This window comes from Zalophus californianus, chromosome 3, assembly GCF_009762305.2.
Source record: "Zalophus californianus isolate mZalCal1 chromosome 3, mZalCal1.pri.v2, whole genome shotgun sequence".
Classification (NCBI taxonomy): domain Eukaryota; kingdom Metazoa; phylum Chordata; class Mammalia; order Carnivora; family Otariidae; genus Zalophus; species Zalophus californianus.
Window position 1 is genome coordinate 69,388,330 of NC_045597.1, and position 21,336 is coordinate 69,409,665.

General features: G+C 37.9%; 1 protein-coding gene across 3 annotated transcripts in view; it reads right to left on the bottom strand.

The window, feature by feature from the left end:
* BRCA2 (BRCA2 DNA repair associated) overlaps positions 1 to 21,336 on the bottom strand; it is a 61,381-nt gene that overhangs the window by 11,340 nt on the left and 28,705 nt on the right. For all 3 annotated transcript variants that reach the window (XR_003519214.2, XM_027590203.2, XM_027590204.2), the window contains 11 exons: positions 16,341 to 16,774; positions 15,691 to 15,872; positions 14,369 to 14,556; positions 10,841 to 11,011; positions 9,977 to 10,331; positions 6,556 to 6,711; positions 6,308 to 6,452; positions 4,900 to 5,021; positions 2,525 to 2,723; positions 2,141 to 2,304; positions 1,913 to 2,051 (listed from right to left, as the gene is read on the bottom strand). Coding sequence is in view for 2 of the 3 variants with exons in the window: in XM_027590203.2 (XP_027446004.2) it covers positions 1,913 to 2,051; positions 2,141 to 2,304; positions 2,525 to 2,723; positions 4,900 to 5,021; positions 6,308 to 6,452; positions 6,556 to 6,711; positions 9,977 to 10,331; positions 10,841 to 11,011; positions 14,369 to 14,556; positions 15,691 to 15,872; positions 16,341 to 16,774 (2,255 nt within the window). In the remaining variant the exon portion in view is untranslated. The remainder of the gene's footprint in view (positions 1 to 1,912; positions 2,052 to 2,140; positions 2,305 to 2,524; positions 2,724 to 4,899; positions 5,022 to 6,307; positions 6,453 to 6,555; positions 6,712 to 9,976; positions 10,332 to 10,840; positions 11,012 to 14,368; positions 14,557 to 15,690; positions 15,873 to 16,340; positions 16,775 to 21,336) is intronic.

A 21,336-nucleotide genomic window follows, 5' to 3' on the forward strand; every position in this document is an offset into this window, starting at 1 on the left:
CACACCATCTCCTACCTCTCCCTGTCTCCTGGAGCACCTTCCCTGGACAAATCTCCACTCCGCTCAACCGCTCCCGTAACTGCTGTCCTTACCGGCTTGCTGGCTCTCCTCGGATGCCACGGCTGCCCCTGCAGACCTCTTGTGCTCCTGGCAGTCAGGCTGGGGTAGGTGACTCCCCTGCTCCTTGCAGGCTGCTGCTACCCGCCCCTAGAAAGCATTCATTCACCCTCCTCACTGGGCCTTTCTCATCAGTATACACCATCTCATCAGGCTGCTATTGGTTTTTTCATCGGAAAAAACATTCTCTTGATCCCAATTCTCCTCCTTGTGAGTGCTCCATTTCCCTTCTTTGCTTAAAGCATGATCTTCTTGAAATGGCTGCATTCTATAACCTAATATGCATGCCTCTCCGTGCGCCCAGTGCACTCCCTGGTGCTGAAGCCAACAGTCCCTTCCTGGCCCTCACCTCGCTGTCTCGGCTATCAAATACCATCTGAGACTGAATCACTCTCACCCCTCCAGGATTCTTCTTCCCTCTGCGCTTTCCGTGCAGCTCACTCTCCTAAGTACTTCTGCCATCTCTCAGTGGCTCGTCCTGTTTTTTCCACCGAGTCCTTTACATCTCTCTGCCTGCCTCTAAACACCAGCGTGCCCGAGCCGCTTCTCCAGCTACCCCCACATCCAGTGACCTCGGCTGCTCTCACAGCTTTAAACATCACCTGTATGATGATATCCCAATTTATCTTTATATCTTAGCCCAGACCATTCCCCTGATCAAACTCCTGTATATCCAACTGTCAAGCAGAAATCTCTGTTTATACTAAGTGCTAAAACTTAACTGACCAAACTGAGCTCCTGACCCTCAGCACATACCCTGTTTTTCTTGCACTCTTCCCCTCTCAGTCAATGGCAACTCTTTTCCCAGGTGCTCAAGCCAAACACCTTGGCATTGACTCCTTGACTCTTCTTACCCTACCTACACTGTCCGCCTCCTTCAAAATACAATCAGAAACTTGCTTACATGTGGAATTTAAACAACAATAACAACAAAAATAAACAAAAAAAACCCCCAAACTCATAGAAAAAGGGATTAGACCGCCTGGTTGGGAAACAAATCTGCCCTCTGTGTTGGAGGCAGACACGATCTCCATCCTTCCAAGATTTTCTGCTATGCAAGCATTCTTGAAGTAAGAGTCTGAGGCAATGGCTGCTATAAAATGTGCATAAACATCACAGAGAATAGCCTGCCAACACCAGGAACTAATGGGACGAGGGGAAAATAGCTAGCAAGGTGGTGGATTTTAATCCAGCCATACCGATCATCACATTAAAGCTGATCAGATTAAACAAACCAGTTAAAAGACAGGCCCTCAAACTGCATAAGAAAACAAGATCCAACCGTGTTGTCAGAAAGCCAATTTAAAGATGTTGGTAGGTTAAAAACAAGAGTGGGGAAAAGATGTACCATACAAACAAGAACTAACCACAAACAAGTAGGAAGAGCCACACTAAAGTGGCTCCTTCCCTAAAAAGAAAGTAGGTTTTAGAACAAGGGACATTAGTCCAGATAATGAGGGATACTGCCGAGAAGCTGGAGGTGGAGGCTTGAATGTTCAATAAACTGCAGAGGCACATGATAATTATTTGTCTAGTAATCAAATGCTCCAAAACATTTCCAGCAATTTCTTTAAAATTAAATAGCACAGAATGGCATGGAAGTTCTTACCCTGTAATAATGTAGAATTGCTTTTCATTAAGAATTAAGGTTAAAACAGGCCTACTTTCAAATCACTAGTCACCAAATTTGCTGATTTGTAACTCCAATTAATCTTAAGGGATGACAAATTTTAAAAAATATTATTTTTCAAAGGCATCCATAAGAAGTTACAATTAAAAGTACACTGTGTATTACCTATTTTTTTCACAACAGAAACTACAAATCCTATTAGGTCCACCTCAGAACAAGGTGGTTGGAAGTCTGGATCCAATAGTTTGTTGAAGTAAAGGGGCTCCCTTGGCTGATAAACTTGGAATAGGATTTCATCTGAAGCCTATGAGGGAAAAAAAAAATCAGTCTATGTAGATTCTATAAACTAATATGCATTCATCAAAATTAAAAAACTCTATGAAAAGTTTGTACCGGTAGTTGCTGATACTGGGTTTTCTTTGTTGCTGTTAGCTGTATATTAGCTTTTTCAGATTTACTTTTAGATTGTGATGTTGCAAGATGATGGATTCTGTATCTCTTTCCTTCTGTTAACAGGGAATATAAATCTGATGATGGACGCCAGATACTCAGTGTAACTAGATAAAGAGGAGAAAGATATAATGGAAGAACTGATAAGCATTAAAGTTCTTGTAAAACAAATACTGTAACAACAAAGATCTAAGGATTATAGCATTGTTTTGAGGGCAGTGGTAGCCCATTTTTACTCCTCTGATACAAGTTCACTTTATACTTTATCTAGCATTTGAACTCATTTTATTAATATAGTACTTTAACTTATAAAATTTACATACTGACCTGAATCTTTTTCTTTTTTCCCATAGCTTATGATACGCAATTTCCACACGGTTGTAACATTCCTTGATAAAATTTGTTCTCCTTGCTCAGCAGATTCCATAGCCTTCCTGAATTCCAACTGGATCTGTGCTTGCTTCTTATCACTCAACATCTGTCTGTGATTATTCAAGGCTCTTAACTGCTCTTCACTGAAGTAACCCTATGATCATTTAATATATTAAGGCAAATGATACTAGAATAAAAAGCAAACAAAAAAACCCCTCATCCATTGTAAATGCATCCCTTTAAATGGGGATAAAATACAACAGAATTCGAGTTCACTTTAACAACATGACAATATAAAAATTGAGACTAATATACTCAGCTCATCACATAACAAATATTTTCAGGTGCCTTAAACTGTTCATTTATCTTTGTGACAAATTTCCCGAGGGCCAAGACAACCCCCTACTTATAAATGTACTCTAATAATCATAACCACCATCAACGTTATAAATAGCTGACATTTGAGTGCTCCCTGTATCTGAGGATTGGATCTGTGTGTGGTAAATGTATTAATTCATTTAGTCCTTACAATAACCCAGTGGGGTGGACACTAGTATTGTTTGCATGTTGTAGAAGATGAAACTGAGGTACAGAGAGAATAAATAACTTGCAGGGGCGTATAGGTGGAGGTAGTTCAAGAGCTCTCATTCTTAACCCGAGGTAGTATAATTTTATTAACTCTCTGGAACAGCAGATACTGTTAAAAACAGACGCATGCTACAAGCACTTATCTCTGCCTCCACACTTCTCTCCTGGTCATTTTAGCAAATTGCTGTCTGTATCTCTTGGGACTCTCGCCCAGTACAACAAAAGTGAATGAATAAACAAAAAATAAAATCAAATAAAAGATGAAATAGAATCCTGACTCACGATGCACTAGACTGCAGCTGCCTCACACATCTTAATATCCTAATCCATACTGGGAAGGGAAACTACGGGATCTGTGTACCCTGAACAGGTCTTTCTAAATACGCAGATAATGTTTAGTTTAAATACAAAGTCCCCCAACACTCAACATGGTCACTGAAAACAAACCCTTTGGTCAGAGTCTTTTAGAAATGGATGGCTATTTTTCCCTCCAAGAATTGCAATGAAAACTGTATCTAAGTGAAATCTCTAGAATCATGTACTCTCAGGACCTAGTGAGAAGCCCCTCACAGGCTTTCCTTTGACAGAGGTGGTGGGGAGGCCCAAGAGAGAAATCATCTGTCCAGCTACAGAGTGGCAGGCCCAGGTCTACAACTTAGTCTTCCAACTCTCATTCTGCCTCCTTATTTTCTCCTTTAAATAAATCCCATAAAAGGAAACAAGACTAAATAATATTTTGTTAAATTTTGTGATGAAATTAAAACTATTTTCATGATGACTCATAGAAAACATAGCTTCAATAAGAGGCAAATCATTTTTCAGGAAAGCATAATAAAGCCTTAACTGACAGACTTTCAGCAAGTATACTCACAGGCTTTAAATCCGGACTCACTCCTCACAGGCAGAATCTGAGTTGTCACATTTGGGAATATGAGCAATTCTATTCAGAAAAGCAGTGCTTACTCTCCTAAGGGAGTTTTGTCTATTTTGTAGTCCCACTAGTTAAGAAAGTTAAGGCTATATACTAGATTTACTGTCATCAAATGAGATTAATCAATAAACAAACAATAATTTTCCTCAAATTCCCTCTCCTTCCTATGTAGCAAATTAATCATAGAATTTGCATTAACTGGATATACAGGTGTCTAAAAATTCAGGAGATAGCTTAATATATAAAATGATGTTCCAATATTAGTAACTAACATGGATGTGGAACTTTATAATAGTACACTTTTATATACATTATCTAATTTGATCCTGAAACAACTGATTTTATGCCCACTTTACAGCTATTTTATGCCCAATTGGGTAATAAATGGCATAGCCATAATTCTAACACAGTTTAGTGCTTCTGACACTTTTCCACCAAAATACCCTTAAGGTAGAAGATTAGGAAATAAACTCTAGGTAGGATCTGAGAAAGAAGTGAGCATATGGAAACTGAGACAATGCTTTGAAGATACTTGTTTTACCTTAAATGTAAACAAGTTTTGCCTGTATTTTAAACCACATTTAACTAATATATAAAATTATTTAATCTTTCTATCCTCCATTTGGTATAGAATTGCAAAGGTACTGCATTGGTCTGGCACATCACTGAGGACCCCAGAAATGCAAACATCCTCTTTGAGAAACACACCCTTTCAACACAGCACTTGCCTTAATGGCCAGAAGATGGACTAGAGCTTCCCACCATTAAGGAGGAAGATTAAGACCCACTGGATGCCCTCTTACTCTCTCACCTCCAGAAAACTCGGGTCTGGTGCATTCGTCACTGCTTCATAAAGCTCTGCACCATCTTGCAGAGCACAAACTTGCTGTCTTGTTAATGCACATGATGGTATACATCGTTTTGTTATATTTTCTAGGAAAAAAGCATCATTAATTAGCCAAGCCACAAATTTAAGAACACTGAAAGCTAGAGGAAAAAGCAAAAAGTACCCAAAGAAGGGAGGCTAAAAGGCAAAACACAATTTATCTACTAAAAGTTTTCTAGGAGAATTTCAAACTAGTGTACTCACTCATGGTTTAAAAAATTGTCACACAGAGAGCTTACTTAGAGAAACTTATAAATTAAGTAAATGATTTCATGATTTACTTAATCATGAAAACAGCATGAGCTGGTGAATCGAATATTGAGAGTCCAATTTTTCTGCAGATTTATAGAGAACAGGAAGTTGAAAATCATGAAGAAATGCAGAACATAAAATTTTCAGCAAAAAACAAACATAAATTTCATGTCCTTTATGCTAAAAATACTGTGATTTTTTTTATTATTAAAATTGCTGCCACAGGGAAAACAAGATCTAGCTCCAGGTGTAATAACATATAAATCAACAACTACAACAACGAAAATGCAAAAGTTATATATAAAGTAGGTAAGGATATTGAAGAAAGAAAATGATATACGGCTGGGGAAAGTAATTTTTGAGTGCTTATCCTTCCTTTTTATTGAATATATTTGACATATAACACTATGTAAATTTAAGGTGTCCAGTGTGTTACTCTGATACATTTATATACTTAATATGATTGCCATTGTATTGCTATTTATCACATCACATTAGTACAATATTGTCTATATTCATTATACTGTGCATTGGATCACTACAGCTCATTAGCTTGTTGTTGTTTTACCCTTAAACACCATCAGTTTTATCCTCCCACCCCTCATCCACTGATAACCACCATTTTACTCTTTTTATGAGTTTGATTTAGTTACATTCCGTATGTAAGTGACATTATACTGTACTTGTCTAGGGGAAAATAATTTGGCAGTTTTTTCCTTTGCTGCTGATCTTTCTCTAATACCAAAAGAGGATACTATAAACACTTTAGTACTGAAGCTTAAGAGGAAGTTTACTTAAGACTTCTGAAAAGTGCTATGGTTATGTAATGTTTTATTGCCTAAGACAATCACAAGTATCTAAAAGCTCAGTGTGTTGAATAAAGAGGTGATAATTTGGGGTCACTTCAATGCTTATCTGTATATCTATGTAATTCAGATACAGAATTAGGAGAGAGAAGTCTATTATTCAAAACAAAGACATTCACTCAATTACAGAGGTTAAATCAGAAGCCTCTAAACATCTTATAAAAAAACACTTATTCTCATATTAAAAAGAACTTGTAATATACAACTCATTTTACCGTCATGCTTTTCAAATTCCCCTTGAATTTTATTGAATAAGACTTCTAGTTTCTTTTGTTGGGCTTCTGCATATTTTGTTGCCTCCTTTTCTTCCTCTCGTTCATTCCGAAATACGCATACTCCAGACAGGGTCCTCTCCATCCACTGTAATGATGTGTCAAACACAGATACATGGTAGGGAGGGATCATTCAAATTAATTGTCCCAAAAGGAAGAAATACACAGTAAGCTTTAAGAATATATCATACCTGTATTGGGTATGCTCTTTGAACAACTACATCAACACAACCAACATTTCCTCCATCACTGAAAAGTGATGACAAGGGGAGAGGGAAAGGCCTAGGATCAGGAGAGAATCCAAGTTTGGCATACCAGCGAGCAGGACGAGTACTGTTAGCAGAAATCTGGACAAATTAATGAACAAATCGATTTATAAGTTTATATATTCAATTCTATTTCAGATGTCATAACATTTTCATTCATTTCTTTCATTCATTCAAACATACTCATTTTCAAAATCCTCATGAACATAGGAGTGTAGAGAAACTGTGCAAAAGTGAAAACACTTTCAAAATACAGTCTCTCAAAAAATCGTTTATGCTGTTGTAGAGTCTTAATGTAAATATTACTATTAGAAAATTAATTAAGAGTCTTCAATTTAAACATGATGGATTAAAGACCTAAAGGACAAAGAGAACTGGGGAAAGAAGGGCAGTGGATGAGACATTAGCAAAATTTTGGAAACTAAAAGTTTATCGGACAACTGGTAAATAACGAAGCATCCTGAGAATGATTACAGTTAATAAAAATAACAAACATTTTTAAAGCACTTCTTATAGGGCCTGGATAGTGTTAAGTGCTTTACATCTACTGACATTTAATCTTTACAACAATCCCAAGACTTATTGCCATTTTACAAATGACAAAACTCAAGTATAACCTGCCCAACGTTACTCAGCTGGCAAACTTGTATGGAGCCACTAGGAAACAAAATAATTTAAGGAAATCCCTCAGAATTTGGAGGCAACAGGTCCCTCTGAAGGAGGGAGCATGAGATGCGGCTGAAAACAGAAGGAAAGATAATTAAGTCCTCAGATTTCATCTCCTATCCCAAGGAGTCCTTCCCTTACACCAAGAAGAACCTAGGACAAATTACTTTCTGGAGAGGCTGAATCACACATATCCTAGACTCTGGAACACAAGGCAGAGGCCACTGGGTGGGGGGGGGGCAGGGTGAGATGCTATACTCAAAACAAAAATGCAATGAAAATCCTTATGCTAAACATGAGTCTCCCTATTAGTTTTCTTACTCTGTTCAGCTCTCAGACAGTCACTGATATTTGAGGGTCTCCTAACAAAAGCAAGTCCCTGTCTTATCACTCCACAAATTGACAAAAGCCCACCTCACACAGAGCTTCTGATCAACTCATTAGTGCCCCACTCTGGAAGAGGAAAGAACAGCTAACAATCATCAGTTGAAGGAAGTCTCCAACTGAGAGACCCAAACAAACAAAACATTATGTGAAAAAAAAAATGCAGAAAACAGAAGAAACTAAAGTAAAACAAAATATTTATCAATAGCTTCAGAAAGACAAGATGTTGCATCTATGAAACAAGAACAGGATGTAATAAAAAAGAAACATTTAGGGAGTAATAAGGGCCTCGGAGACCGGAAAATTATGCCAATAGGTACAAGCTCATTTTAGGGAGTAGATAATTAGAACTAGAAAGTAGGGGGAGCAAAGACAACAAAAGAGAAAATAGGAGAAAAGATGAGAAAATCAGAAGACCAATCAAAGAAGCCTACCGCCCAAATATCAGGAGTTCAAGAAAATTGAAAAGGAAAAAATGGAGGGGGAAGAAATTATCAAAGAACTACTTCAAGAAAATTTCCTACAACTCAATGAGGGACATATGTTTATAGACTGTTAGCCACTGTGTACCCAGGGCCATGATTTTAAAAGACAGGCCAACCCCAAAGTACCTTGCTGGGAAATTTCAGGATACTGCAAACAAACAATCTTCAAAACTTTTTAGAAACAGATCATATAATGAAGGACTGGGAATAAGAATAGCACTGAATTTAGCAGAAGCTATACCAGAAGTAAAAAGATAATAGAGAAAATGTCTTCAAAATTCTGAAGAGATTATTTCCATCTCTAATTCTGTATTCAGCCACCTTACAATAAGCTCAAAGAAAAAGCTACAAGCTCCCTTTCTTAAAAAGCCTCTGGGGGTTGCTTGTGTGCCTTTAGAGCTAGGGAATAAATCCATATAGATATGAAATCCAGAAAACAGGGCTTCCAACACAGAAAGAAGTGAAATTAATTTGTAGAAATGTAACTGTGCAGCATACATAGAAGGTAACCATGTCAGAATGGGGCAGGAGTATGGAGAGGTCCAAGAGATCTCCAAGAAAAAGAAACAGAATTGATAAAGGTATTTTAACATATTGAGATGATTTTTATGTATCTCTTGTGTGGGAATGAGTTGGTGATAAGGATACAGAAAATTAAAAAAACAAAACAAAAAAAGCAAGACAGTTGTTAACTCCAGGGCAAGCAGTAAGTGGTAAAGAAAATGTAATTAGTGTACTATATGCTGTGCTGCGAAAAATATTTTTCAATCATTATAATGTAAACAGTGAATACAGACTTCACTCCTCAACTTTCATAGCAGGAAGCTAACAGTTAATGTCTAAACTGAAGGAGAAAAGATGACATAGTAGTATATAAGCAAAAGAAACTGCCAAAGAGATTCAAAGTGGTTGCCTTTGGGGAGCATGGACAGAGGTCAGGCAGGATGGCTTCAGTAACTGCTTTTTTGCGGGGTGGTCATAAGCCTATGTTACATGAGGTTTGAAATTATGCACATGCACTGATTTGATAAAAGCAAAACAAAAAATTGAAAGCTACTGCAACTTTAATATTCTAAGCAACATAAAACAAAAGGCTGTTTCCGCTTGACTAAAAGCAACACAATGTGGAGTTAATGACAAAGTATCTCTTTACTTAAAAATGTTTATTAAATGCCTTCCTGAAGTAGAGTGATCCAGAATATGAAAGAAGTAAATTATTTCACCTCATAAGTGAATCTAACTGCACAATATTAGTAATTTCTCAGTATCAATTATTGTAATTGATCAATTTGTAATTGATCAATATTGTAGACTATTGTACAATATTGTATTTGTAACTTATCAATATTGTAGACTATTCAATATGACAAAGTCCTATTATATAGGTTTAAGTCTACATAGAGATGAAAAGTACATTTTATTATTATAGATTTAAGAATCACTGAAACCTAATTTTCTAATCATACTGGAAATAAAGGTCTAATCGAGTAATCAGGGTGGAAACAGAGCAATACTATGAGAACAAGATGGCACCAAGGGCTAGAGGTACCCAAAGCCCAAAATCAAATCTAGTGCAAATTTGCTCCTGCATTATTTTAGCTCAATATCACTCTCTCGGTTTCCCAAAAATAGCACAAAAAAATTTAACAGTCTGAGAAATTTGCCACTTACACTCAGACTATTAGTATGTTTTCAAGAAATGGAGCATCTTTAATAGGCCAAAGTTTAAAAATTTAAAATACGAAACCTCCCTAGAATTTAACTGAATCAGGAACCGATTTTTACCAAGAGTGTGCATTAATTTAATTTACCTTTAACATAAGAGATTCTGGGGCTTCGAGTGGTGTGCAGGCATCAGGAAAGCCCACCAGTTCTGCCCCGTGAATAATGATCTTCTGACCCACAGTCAGTCTACCGTTCTTTACGAGAGCTGCTAGGGGAGGATCAAACTGGGCCTTAACAGCATACCATCCATCCGTGAGCTCGACAATGCCCACTTTTCTGGTACCCACACTACTAGTTTTACTGCTGGAAGTTTCAGATATATCTGTGCTTGATGAAATTATTTCAGAAATACAGAGAACAAGTGTTTTTGCAGCCGTGTCATCCCTTTCCATTATCTTTTTTATAGCTGATCTTCTGCTTCTATCAATTTCCACATCATATCTAAAAATAAAAAGAAAAATGCACATTTTAGGAATTGTGAGTCTAGAATTTCATTGTAAAAAGGTCACTGAATAATTGAGAATAAAAATTAAATACTTTTGCTGAAGAATTGCTAAGACAGAAGAGAATTTAAAATTTGGTAGCTACCAATATAGTAAGTTTTATAATATTAAAATATGAATTAAATATTAAAACTCCCCAAATGCAAACATGGTTTATTAGCAATCCCTGAACAATGGATCAAATTAGTAATTCATATTCTTCTCACATGCCAAGAGGTTAAAGGGGGTGGGGGAAGAGGGAAGCAAGAGGTGTAGGAATGTGTGATTTCTCTTAAGGGGGCTGGAGGATTGACAAGAGAATTACTGTGTACAACTCAGCGGCAGTGTGGGATGGCGACTGTCACTGACAACCGACTCGTGTACCTCTACGATGGGGAAGTCACAGCCTGCGCATAAGTCTGAACCTCATCACATATGTGATTACATAATATAATGCATTGAACTTGCCTGTATTTTAGTTGAAGAAGCACCCTTTCTGGGCTTAGGCACCTATTAGCAAATTCCTTAGGAAAGGCAAATTCCATAGCTGCCAGTTTCCATATAATCCATCTGTAGTGATTATACACCCAAACTCTAGAAATAAGATTTGGATCCACACCTGGGGTGTCGCACAGAGCCCTGACCAAATAAAGGTAGAACAATATAAAAATACACATAAGATGATACTGAATTCAATAACCATGACCACTCTTTGCACAAACACTACATCACACAAGATCATTTAGTACATTTTTATGAGTCAGAATATAAGTAATATAATTTAGAAAATGATTTGACAGGTATCAAAATATACTAATAAAAGTAACATAGTAGTCAAAACAATTATTTCAACTGGAAAATGAGATCCTTAATTTAAATAATTGTATTTTGGGGGCGCCTGGGTGGCTCAGTCGGTTAAAGCGGCTGCCTTCGGCTCAGGTCATGATCCCAGGGTCCTGGGATCGAGCCCCACGTCAGGCTCCCTGCTCCATGGAGAGCCTGCTTCTCCCTTTCCCTCGGCCTGCTGCTCTGCCTATCTGTGCTCTATGTCTCTGTCAAATAAATAAATAATATCTTAAAAAAACAAAAAGTAAAATAATATTTTAGATTATTTTTCTTAAAAGAGATTGTTTTTAGAAATCACCTAAGAACATCCTTCTCTAGGCTAGTGCTTTTTAAAGATCCTCCTCTCTCTGCTCAAATCTCTAACTCTCCTTCCTTCCGCATTCTCGCTTTGAGTACTAGGGAAACAAATAATCAAGAGAACTTCGAGATGCTTCCACCCTCACAACCACCAGCCCACCAGCATCTGGACCTTTACACTCTGCCTCTCCTGCCACACTAGCTCCCACCCTTTCTTGCCTAGTTAAGGACTTTGATCTAGGATATGCCTCTTCTCTCTCCCCAACATCAACTTCTTTCTTTTCTACTGAACAATTTCCATCAGTATAAAAATAGTTTTTCTTTCTTCCTTAAACACAATACAATACCCTTTACTCCTACTTCCTTCTCCACATATTGCCCCTTTCTCACCCCATCAATTTACTGACTTATTTTCATTAAGCCTAATAATGACCTCTGCATTGCTAAATCCATGTTCAATTCTCAGTCATCTTCCTTTACTCACCAGCAGTGACTGACACTTGGTCATTCTTTATTCCCTGAAGCTCTGTCCTCACTAAGCTTGCAACATACCACACACTCTTTGGTATTAATTTCTTTCAGGTTGCTTTTTCTCAGTCTCTCTTTCATAGCTTTAATTTTCATCTATATGCTGACAACTATGAGATTGATTTCTTTGCCCATACTTCATCTATAAACTCCAGACTTGAATATCCAACTGCCTACTCAACATCTCCACTTGGGGGTCTACTAGTATCTCAAGCTTCAAATGTCCCATGTGGGGGAGCTGGGTGGCTCAGTTGGTTAAGCATCCGACTCTTGATCTCGGCTCAGGTCTTGATCTGAGGGTTGTGAGTTCAAGCCCTGCCTACTTAAAAAAATGTCCCAACTGGACACTCCATTTCTCTTCCATCTTTGAGCTTCTCAATTCTCCATACATGGTAACTGCACCCTTCCAGCCGCTAATGCCAAAGTCTTTGGAACTATTTTTACTCTCCTTTTCTCTCACTCCTCATCCAATCCTTGAGCAAATCCTGATGGTGCCACCTTCAAAATATACCCAGAATCCACCTGCTTTTCACCAACTCTACTGCTACCTTCTTCGTCCGAGCAGCCACATCTCACCTGAATCACCTCAATAGTTTCCTAAGAGGTCTCTCTGCTTCCATCATCGTCCCTCCCGACAGTCTAATCTCAAGAGCAGCCAGAGTTATTCTTTAAAAACAAGGCAGATCATGTCATTCCTCTGCTTTAAACATTCTTATTCAGGCCAAAAATGGTTACTCAGAGTTAAAGCCAAGCTTCTTACGAAAGTTTGTAAGACCCCGTCTCTCTAACTTCATCTGCTACTACTCCTCTCCTGTCCATTCTGCTCCAGCTATACTCACTTTCCTCCCGTTCCCTAAATAAGCCTGCTTCTTGCTTACAGCCAATGCTTTTCCCCGCAGGGTCCTATGCTCACTCCCTTGCCCTCCTTCAGAACATTGACCAAATGTCAGGGCCTCAGTGAAGGCTCCTGACTACTTAGCTTATTTTAAAATTGCACATTTCCTCACCCGGGTCTGCCTTTGCCCTTTCCAGCTTTATCTTCATAGTATTCATCACCTTCTAATATACTATACAACTTACTTATTTCTTTTTAAAAATTTCCTTCCCTACCCCAAACCCCTCTACTATAATGTATGACTTATTAGGGCAGAGATTTTTGTTTTCTTTTGTTATCCCAAGTACCCAGAAGAGTTATCTGGCACATAGTAGGTCCTCAATAAATATTTGTTGAATGATCAAAAAACAACTTAAGCTTCAAGAGTCAATGTTATGAAACATGCTCACCTGATTACAGGATAATTACTTTTTTTTTTTTAAGATTTTATTTATTTATTTGACTAAGAGATACACAGTGAGAGAGGGAACACAAGCAGGGGGAGTGGGAGAGGGAGAAGCAGGCTCCCTGCTGAGCAGGGAGCCCAATGCGGGGCTCGATCACAGGACCCTGGGATCATGACCTGAGCCGAAGGCAGACGCTTAATGACTGAGCCACCCAGGTGCCCCAGGATAATTACTCTTAACTTATACACTATGCAAGTATAATATATACTTAATACAAGAAAACAATATAACTGTTTAGTATACTTTTCCACCTAGAATTGATAGCAGATAATTATGGGAGACAAGTGCAAGATGTAAATAACATTCATGTCTTCAAGTATTCCAAAAACATAACAAAAGTTTCAGGAAAAATGTTTTACCAATTTCCCCAAATTATAAATTTTGGAAAGATATATAGGAATTTTAAAAAATGAGAGCATTAGAAAAATGTTTCTCATCTCTTGCCCTTGGCATGGTAATTTTATCTAATAGCAAAAATTTTAAATCATCTTTGTAAAAACATTAGAACCATAAGAGGTTATATAGTTGTTAAACTGTTGATGTTTTAGGCCAGTAAAATTTACTAGCTATTTGGTATTACTGACACTTGAGTGTTTCTGCTTAGCTTCTAGTATTTATATTTTATATTTCTTGAAACATACAATGAAAGGGAATACGACGTAAGTGTGCGTGTGTGTGTGTGTGTCTATCTACGGTAAGGTCCACTCAAACTTAGCTCTTCTTATCAGTCTTTATTTTACAAACACATATAAAAAATGTCTCAACTGAAGAAAAAACCAATTCATTAAATCCTAGGACAAACCATAATTCATTTTTCAAAAGATTACAACAGAATGTCAGTTGAACCACAATGTAGTTAAAATAATTCACTATATAAAAATTTGATTTCTAGCCAACTTACTAAGTTTTAAAGAGGTAAGTGAAAAAAAGAGAGAGATGGTGGAATACAGAAAAGTTAACACAATCTCTTTTTGCATGGAGTACCTATAAAATTCTTCTTTTCCAGCCTTTCCATCATTGGAAGGTATGAGCCATCCACCGTCAGCCAACTGTATTCCCTCTCCAGACCATAGTCCTTCCTTACCAAAATAATCCTGAGTGTGAAACTGAAAAGACTCTGCATTTTTGCTGTTAATTTTTACGCAATGTTTGGAAACGCCATACATATAGAGCTGCACAAAATAAATGACAAAAAAATTTAATAATGAATGAAAAACAAAATCAAACAAAAGAGCATGTTTCATAGAATAAAAACAATTATAAGAAATCAAAACTGAATTTACAAAATTTTTCATTTAAATATTAAAATATTCACCATCAAAATATTTAACTAATAGAAGCTAAACATTTTAATATAATATAAATGACTCCTACATTCAAGAGTCTGCTGCACCCTTTTCATTCCCCTTGTGCATAAGCCTCCTGCTTTAGCTGCCATAGGAAGTCATTTTGGGGATAAAAAAGTAATTTAATATTTTACGAAATCTCTTAAGTTAAAAAATTCAGAAGGGAAAGAACCGTGAAAAGCGTTAAGTATTTTAGGGGATCTGACCTCAGGAGGTCAGATCTGTACACAGGCCTGGCCCACTTCCATCCCAGCATGCCTCATCCCAAAGTACGAGATTTGTTTGGATGTGACTCTGGAGTCACACTCCTTGCTTTGGAACTAGGTCCAGTAGAGGAAAACTTACTAGTGAAGTGACTTTGGGGCAGTTACTTAACCCTATCTGTGCTTCAGTTCTGTCATCTGCAAACAGTGAACAAAATGACGGTGCCTTTCCTTTAGATGCTTGTGAAGATTGAGTGAGATGTAACCACCACAGGCACAGTGCTTGGAAGGGTGACGAGTGCAGAAAAACTACTCAATAAATGTCACCTATTAATATTATCAATACTATGTTCACCTCTCCATTGCCTAAAATTCTAACTAGACAGCACTGGCTTAACAAGAATCCTTTTTAAAAAAATGTCAATAGCTCTTAATGGATTCAGGGCTATGAGTTAATCACCCTTTCAATTCAAGTAGACTACTTTCTTCTAACACCTGACAGCACTATAGTAATAAAATGAGTACATTTCGAAGGGGGAAGAGAACTAGCAATTCTGGAGCACAGATCACTTTGGTGGGATAAGGCAGCAGAGAAGGAGGCTGCCACTGTTGGCTGATCAGGAAACAAAATTATTTCATTCATCCACTCCCACATTCATTTGTTCTTTCTTTGAACAAAATAATTTGGAGATACTAGTTAATAAAATGAAATTATACGTGACTATAGAAGTTAGTAGCCTTGTGGACAAAAGCGTACCTGTTTATGAGAACACGCAGAGGGGACTCGGCCTTCCACTGCTCCTCTCAGAGAGATTCTAGGCACAGTGGAGGTTTTTGCAAGATACAGGCTACCTGGCTGTGGAAAAATGTGCTGCCTTTGTTTCTTTTTAATCCGCATATCCTGTATATCTCTGGCATTCTGAAGATTTGTAATTAAATCTATTAAAGAATTAGCAAAAAATAAATGTGCATGTAACATTTAAAAAGCACAACCTTTGTTTTATAAAGTCATATATATCAATTTGCTCTAATTTTCAGGGATAATTTGCTCTAAATCTTAAGGGACAGGCAAAGTTTCAACTTGTAAATAATAGATCTATTATTTTTATTTCAAATTTGGAAAAAAATTAGTAGCCTGTTAAATATATATTCCACTAACAGCAGTCTTAGATTGTTAGTCTAAATCCCCCCCTTTTTAAAATAAGAATAAGTAGTCACCTTTGAAAGAAAACATTAGAATACTTTAAATCTAACTCTTTGGGCTTAGGAAAAAATCTAAAAGCATTAAAAAAGGTTCTGAAATTATTAATTGTCACAGAAAGGGACAAATCCTCAAGGCATTATTTAAATATGAGAATCATCTAACTGGAAGGCAAAAATATGTCAACACAAATTTTCACACAATACCTAAAGGTTCTTTTTCACACTTTGTGACTATTATAGTTGCTGCTTGATTGGAGTTATTTTTCTTAAGCTGATGAATTCCACTGTCATTATTACTTGTTTCACTATCACCAGGGCCATGTTCATCTATGTTTTTTGGGTTTTGTTTGTTTTCTTCCAAATTAGTATTCTTGCTAATACACTGTTCATCTCTGTGAAAATGTGATTTAGTTTTAAAAGGTGGGACAAAGACTTTCACTGGTTTGCCTGGAGTATTCGAGTGTCTCCTTTTTTCACTTCTTGTGGCAGGAACTGTACAGAATGGCTGCCCTGAAACTGATAAATTGCTTGAAGATTTTTCCAAAGCCAGGTGTTCATAAAAATGAGATTTAGACAAAAATTCTTGACCAGGTGTGGTGAAATTTGGATTTTGCATTTCTTGCCGTTCCTTAGTTGTGCTACAATGAGGAGAAAATATTTAAGTTTGATTATTTACCAATAAATGGACATATATGTAAATGTTTTAGAATGTGCTTTATTCCTGCCCCCCCTCCCCCCCCCCCCGCCATAAACCTCAACTGCCATAATGGCAATCCTACTCTGGCAACTGTTTTGCATTTCATTATGCTTGCCATCCAAGACAACACCACACTTTTCAAGTCTGTAACTATTTCTCCCACACTGACCTCCAGCCTTTACCATTTATTTCACATAACAGTCAAACATGGATCCTCTTTGTCTCCTCTAGTTCGATCACAGTACTCCTTACTTACCTCCTTTACCAGAGAAGGATCTATCCATCCTCTTATGACTAACACCCTCACCTGTACTCCTGACGACACCTACTAAGTCAGTCTCCTCAGGAACCCCACTATTTGAATTATTATTCCACCTCTCTCCTTTCTCTACCACCTGTTTATACGTTTTTTGTGTGTGTGTGTGTTCCTTTCATTTAGCCAGAAAGCCATGCCCACCCTTGAAACACTTTTTTCTTAGCCTTACCTCCCCTTTGAGCTAATACTCGTTGTGACCTACCCTTTATGGCTAATCTTCCTAAACATGTAACCTAAACTAGCTATTTTCACTTCCTCAATTTCCATTCACGGAACTCTCATTTCTCCCACTGTTCTACAGAAATTGTTTTCAACAAAGTTGCTGATCACCTCCCAAGTGCCTACACACAAATTCAACTTCCTGTGTAAACTCATTCTACCTGGTCTCTGACAATGAACTTCTTAAAATTGTTTGTTTCTTTCTCTCTCTCTCTTTTTCTTTCTCTTGCTGGTTTTTCCTCTTTCTGACTCAAAAAAATTCCCATCTCTAAACTTGGAATTCTTCCCTAGACATTTTCCCTGGATGATGTGAGCCATTTCAAATGCTTAAATTATCATCTAACAAAAATATTAATCTGTATCTTCATGCCCGACTTTGCCTCAGGTGTTATTCCTATACTTTGAACCTCATATAGCACCATATACCTCTACCTTGATGTTCCACACTCATCTCAAACTCAACATGTCCAAAATTAATTACCTTCCCTAGCATACATGTTCTTTCTCATATTTGATATTTTGTTGAAAATCCCATACTTCCTTTTATTCAAACAGGAATCCCTGGAACTTAAAGTTACCCTAGAACTAATTTATTCAGTCATCTAACCATCAAATATATTATTTTTATTTATTTTTTAAGTAGACTCCACATCCAGTATGGAGCCCACGGTGGGGCTTGAACTCACGACCCTGAGATTAAGATCTGAGCTGAGATCAAGAGTTAGACACTTAATGGAGAGAGCCACCGAGGAGGCCCTCACCATTAAATATATTTAATGAGTTCCTACTGTGTGTCCTAGACACTGTTTTGGCTGGAAGATAAAATGGGAACAAAACAAAATCACAGGGTTTATATTCTAATGGGAACAAAACAAAATCACAGGGTTTATATTCTAGTGGAGGGAAGCAGACAAACAAATATTGGTAATCAGTGCTCTAGGGAACATTAAAAGCATGGTTAGCGGGGGCAGGGAGTGTCCAGCAGAATTAAATAAATAATATTTTATAGAGGTTGGTGAGGAAAACATTACTGATAAGGTGACATTTGCACAGAGCCCTGAAGGAAGTGAGAGATAATGCCATGTAGGTATTGGGAGAAGGGTGCTGCAGGCAGAGCGAACATCATGTGGTAGGCTAGGCACAAGTACAACTGGAACAGAGTGAGCAGGGGAAGTCAGCAGGTGAGACTGGAAAGAGAGCAAAAAGGCCAGATCATGGAGAACCTGTACACCCTGGGGTAAGGACTCCCCAACTGTACCCTGAGATGGGAAGTCATGGACTAGTTTTTGAGTACAGAAATGACCCTCTCTATCCTAGGGTATGAGTGTATTTTGAAAGCAGAGTTGTTAAACTTTTATAGGAAAACAGATTAGGGGAAGCTGTTAAGTTTGAGATGTCTATTAGTCACCCAAATAAAAATGTCAAGTAGGTAACTAGATGAATGCGTATGTTGTTCAGGGAAGAAATTCAGGCTTATGACGTTAATTTTGGAGCCATCAGTAAATAGATGGTATATAAAGTCATGAGAGTGGATGAGATAGCTACTAAGGAGGAAGGTCAGGAAGGGAAGCATCTGGAGCTGAGTCATGAGGGAACCAGCAAAAGAGAATAGCCAGTGGGAAGGAGGAAAAGAGAGAGGTCCCAGAAGTTAGAGTAAAGAAACTGTTAAAAAGGCAGGAGTGATTAACTACGTGAAGGCTGGGTTAATAGGAGGGTGGAGAGCTGACAAAACTCAGCAATATGGGGTTAACCGGCAATCTTGACAAGGGGTAGTGCGCAGCGATCAGAGAATGAGGTGGGTTCAGGAGTGAAGGGCAAGAGATGAAGTAGAGAACATGAGTGGAGATCATTCTAATGAGCTGTGCTTCAAGTGGGTAAGGAAATGGATTGGTGGGACAAGAGGGATCAAGAAAGGGGTTTCTTGTTAAGACGGAGACTTCTAGCGACTACCTGACTAATGGGACTGACCCAACAGAGAGGAAGGCAGTATCAGTGCAGGAGAGAGGGTGGCAACTGCCGGGCTGATTTCCCTGAATGGATGGTTGAGAGATCTAGTGCCTAAGAATGCATAAACCTTCTGCCCCAAAACTTGTTTTCATTGATCTTGTACGCCCTTGTTTTGAAATATTAAAATTCCTGTGAAAGTGAGGAGATTACTTTGTAGGTTATGACCAAGATGTCTACTGAATGTAAGTGGAGATACCCTGCCACTCCCAGTATACCCATCATTTGGCCAAATCTTGACTCTTATCTCCCACTCACATTCTCCTCTCTGCTCTAGCACCTGTGTTAAATTGAAATCTTCACTTCCCTACTAATCTCAAGACAGTTTCACTTTGGTCTATTTCTTTTTTTTTTTTTTTTTTAAAGATTTTATTTATTTATTTGAGACAGAGAGAATGAAAGAGAGAGAGAGAGAGAGAGAAAGAGAGAGAGAGAGAGAGAGCACATGAGGGGGGGGGTCAGAGGGAGAAGCAGACTCCCTGCCAAGCAGGGAGCCCGATGCGGGACTCGATCCCGGGACTCCAGGATCATGACCTGAGCCGAAGGCAGTCACTTAACCAACTGAGCCACCCAGGCGCCCACTTTGGTCTATTTCTAAAACACAAATCCGATTATGCTGCTCCTCTTAGAAATTTCCACACAAACAGTCACTATCCAAGTTTCAACTTGTCAGAAATGACACAGGAAGCTTCCTATTTATAGGTCCTAACCTCCCCCATTTTTTTCCGTTTCCTCCTAGTCCCCACAGCACCCCAGCCTCCTGAATTCCGTGAGGAAAGCCACGTAACTTCCTACTCTTTCCAGAGTGTGGAGTGCCCTCCTCACCTAAACATCCCTTACATTCTGTCTGAAGAACTGCTGTTAAGCTTCTGCCGCATAATTAACTGCCAGTTTTTCTATGCTGTCGCATCACTTTGTTATACCTACTTTAGTACTCACATCACAGTAATTCTTTTCATGCCTGGCTCCAAGACCAGCCAGAAATCTGAGGTAGAGTTACTTATCTTTATATCTATCTGCACAATATAAATAAGATCCTTAGGAATTTATGCATGCTTACTTAAATGCACAAGACTATTTTCTCATCATATGTGTAAATTAAGGTAATATGTAGATAAATAAACTTTTACTTTGATTTTTAACATTACAACCTGTTTTTGAAGATGAAAACAAATAAAAAAATCACCTGGGTTTCTATATTCAAAACATGTATATTAGTAGCCTGCTGGCAGAGTGCAGGTCAATGAATGTTTTCAACAATGCCACACATAGTTATTTTTGAGAAGGTAACATTAAACACAATTTAAACCATAGTCCTGGGCTAAAAAATTTACCAGATAGAAAAGTTTTCACAGCTGCTTTCTACAATTTTAGATGCTTCTATAATATTCACATCCATTATCCCTAAGTGACATCTCTGTAACTGCTTCTTCTTGAACAGCCACTTGGAAAAATGATGATTTAGCTCTTTGTCACCACTTCTACTTTACTAAACTTCCTTCCTTCCTTTCTTGCCTCCCCATCTTCCCAAGTTATGTATTTGATTGTCAATATTTAATTATGTACCCTCCCTGGTCTTCTGTCAGAGTGGACAAGAGGTAGTTGTCTAGCTTCATGGAGTGGAGGAGGCGATGTATTTTCAACTTGTACCCTTGTTCTGGCTCCTTCCTTTGTCATCACCAATTCTGAAGATTCATGAATTCCTCAGCTTTTGAGGCTTCTCCAGTGTAACATGGTTGGTTCTTTCCTCTCCCCATTACGATTCTGAATCTGTTTTTTCCCCATATGCTTTGAAAAACAGCCACTGTGGTCTCCTGTCCTGTTCTCCCTGTCTTGAGTGTAAGGTCACTCATTGTGGTTTTGGTAAAACTCTGGAAGGCAATGGAAGCTATATGAGTATGTTCAATCTACCATCTTTACCAAGAAGCTTCTTACTGCATTAAGACTTCAGGTTCTGCTTCAAT